This window comes from Metopolophium dirhodum, chromosome 6 (genome assembly GCF_019925205.1).
Source record: "Metopolophium dirhodum isolate CAU chromosome 6, ASM1992520v1, whole genome shotgun sequence".
NCBI classification, from domain to species: Eukaryota; Metazoa; Arthropoda; class Insecta; order Hemiptera; family Aphididae; genus Metopolophium; species Metopolophium dirhodum.
Genome location: NC_083565.1, coordinates 33480264 through 33483177, shown reverse-complemented (window position 1 = coordinate 33483177; position 2914 = coordinate 33480264). Strand labels below are relative to the sequence as shown.

At 31.3% G+C, this 2914-nt stretch overlaps 1 protein-coding gene across 1 annotated transcript; it reads left to right on the top strand.

Annotated features, from left to right (window-relative positions):
- The first annotated feature begins 225 nt into the window (after positions 1 to 225).
- Positions 226 to 2121, top strand: LOC132947161 (KRAB-A domain-containing protein 2-like). The gene is made up of 3 exons (XM_061017371.1): positions 226 to 1488; positions 1554 to 1640; positions 1707 to 2121. The coding sequence occupies exons 1-3, from the start codon at positions 940 to 942 to the stop codon at positions 1767 to 1769; spliced, it is 699 nt and encodes a 232-aa protein (XP_060873354.1). The 5' UTR covers positions 226 to 939; the 3' UTR covers positions 1770 to 2121.
- Positions 2122 to 2914: the final 793 nt, after the last annotated feature.

Genomic DNA, 2914 nt, shown 5'->3' with positions numbered 1-2914 from the left:
GTACTATATTACTAATGAAAATATCTATGATGTGCTACACGATGTTCATTTGAGTATTGGGCATGGTGGAAAACACCGCATGAATGCTGAAGTTAAAAAAAAGTATAAAAATATAACACAAGAAGCAGTGTCTATTTACTTAAAGTTTTGCGAATCGTGTCAATCTAAACAAAAATCTAAAAACAAGGGTCTAGTGAACAAGAACCAATGGTGTTTTCGGAAATGAATAGTAGGTGCCAAGTGGACCTGATTGATATGCAGTCGCAGGCAGGCACGTAGTCAGAAAATATTCACTAGGTGGGCCAATGTTAGATGGGTCCCCTACCTAAATATATTACCTTGTACAGTTGTAGGGGTGTTCGACAGACGAGTTGACGACCATAATAATAATATAATTCTATATGAAATATGAATCAATATAATGACAATACCCTTACTCAAAAGTATTTTAAAAATAGACATAAAAGTATACAACAGTCACTGACTAGATAAGATAAGAATAACATGACATGCTAGTATACTATAATAATATGGTACCAGTGTTGGGCTTTAAATAGCAATTATTTCCTAATCAATCGTTGACGATATTATGATTTATAAAAAATAAATTATCACCGATTCTTAGTAGGAACAGAATTTAAATGTAATACAATATACATATTTTATTCCAGAAATGGACATGGATTGAATTTAGTTACGTAACTTATTTTAGATTCTAATTAAAACCCGATATATTTGGTTTTATTTGTGTAATATTTAGACAATATTAAAAATTTGAAATTTCATTTAAATTAAAAGCCCCCGTATAATAATGGGCCCCTCTGAATACTTTGGGTGGGCCGGCCTACGGCCGGACACATAATAGGGTGGGCCTGGCACACCCTGGCCCCCCCTTAGCTACGTGCCTGGTCGCAGGGGGATGGAGAGTTCCGGTTTATTATGGTATATCAGGATCACCTTACTAAATTCGTTCAACTAAGACCCTTAAAAACAAAGAGAGCAGAAGAAGTTGCAAAACACCTTATCGACATATTTTGTATTTTCGGAGCTCCGATGATATTACAATCTGACAATGGCCGCGAGTTTGTAAATAAAATAATAGAAGACTTAAAAGAAATGTGGGACACACTGAAAATCGTTCACGGAAAGGGAAAGCCACGCCACAGTCAGTCACAAGGAAGTGTCGAGAGAGCAAACCAAGACATACAAAACATGTTGATAACATGGATGAAAACAAATAACTGTAAATCATGGTCAGAGGGACTTCGATTTGTACAGCTAATGAAAAATAGGGCCTACCACGATGGCATTAAAAGATCTCCATACATGGCCATGTTTGGTACTGATGTGAAAATTGGTTTGTCATCATCTTTTCTACCAGCTGAAACAGTGGAAAAATTAACCACTGAACAAGAATTGGAAGAAATATTGCAAAGTGTTGTGTCAAACTATGAACAAAGAGAAAATCATAGTGTTTCCGATAAAGAGGTAAATTGTTGGCAATATATAGTCGTTATACCAGATTTAATCACTTCTAATTTTTTTCTTAACAGGACAGTACTGTATCTAATTGCTGTGAATCGTGTGGCTGTATTCTTGGTAATGAACAAACATCTATTTGTGGTTTATGTGATAAAAAAGTAATTATTACAAAACAAGTTTTATTTAGGAAAAAATGTTATTTATTTTTATTAAAAATGTTTCAGAACACCATAAAAATGAGAGAAGCAATTCAAAATTATCGCTTGAGCAACAAGCAAAAAAAATGAAGTTCAGATCCATCAACAAATTCCCACCATGCAATGTTGGCGACACAGTTAGAGTCAAACTACCAGAAGTAGACAGAAGTAAGGGTGATCCACAGAATATACTCTTTGCGGTTGTGTCTATAAGTGATAATCAATATTACGAACTCGGTAATAAAAATGGCACTCTTCATCAACTTTATTCCAGAAATCAATTCACTGTATGCTCTGAACCATTAATAGATATTTTAGAAGTTTTAGCCACAAAAAAAATCTTTGCGTGAAATAGCTAATGAACAATCTTTTTCCGGTGGTCAAGGTTTTAAGAAGTGTTTATGTAAAACTAAATGCTTAACAAATAAATGTAAATGCAAATCCGGGGGAATACTTTGTAATTCTAAATGTCATCCAAACTCAAATTGTTCTAATAAATAATTGTATTTCGCTTTTAAATTTTAATTAGGTAAATAGTAAAATTGTTCAAATATATAATTTATAGTTTAATAGTAATAATAATAAATAATTTTTTTTTGAATTAGTATAATTTGGTTTTTGCTACTAGAAAGACTTTGTATAATCTGTACCATTTTAAGTGTTTGATGCGTTGGTCATGTTGTACCGAAGTTATAGGTTTACGATTATAGTTATACGAATACATTATCCACATCACACCGGATAATGTATAAATTGATTGGATACTACATATTTAAGGTGGATAATGTATACATTACACTAACCGTTTTTGTACTTCACCCGTAACATATATACAATATGGATACTTTAAATTAATGTACCTAGTTAAAATTCGACTTTTAAAACTATGTAAAAGTTATCCATTTTAAATTTTAGCAATATATTTCAAAATAAAGCAACATTTTTGGTAAATACTAGTTTTATTTAATAATACAAATTAATAGCGAAATATTAACAAATTTTAACAAGTTATCAGTACATGGCACTTAGATAGGTATATTATAGATAATTCGCCCCAAATGATTACGTGAATTTTTTTGTATCTGGATGTTGTGGAGATAGTAAGACAAAAGTAAATTACTTTTACAAACCACTTTTTTGTAATAATTTTGAAGTAAAACTATTAAAACGTAAATTAAAAATTAATTATTGATAAACACAATCAAAGAAAATATCTTTTCATCACACAAAAAATT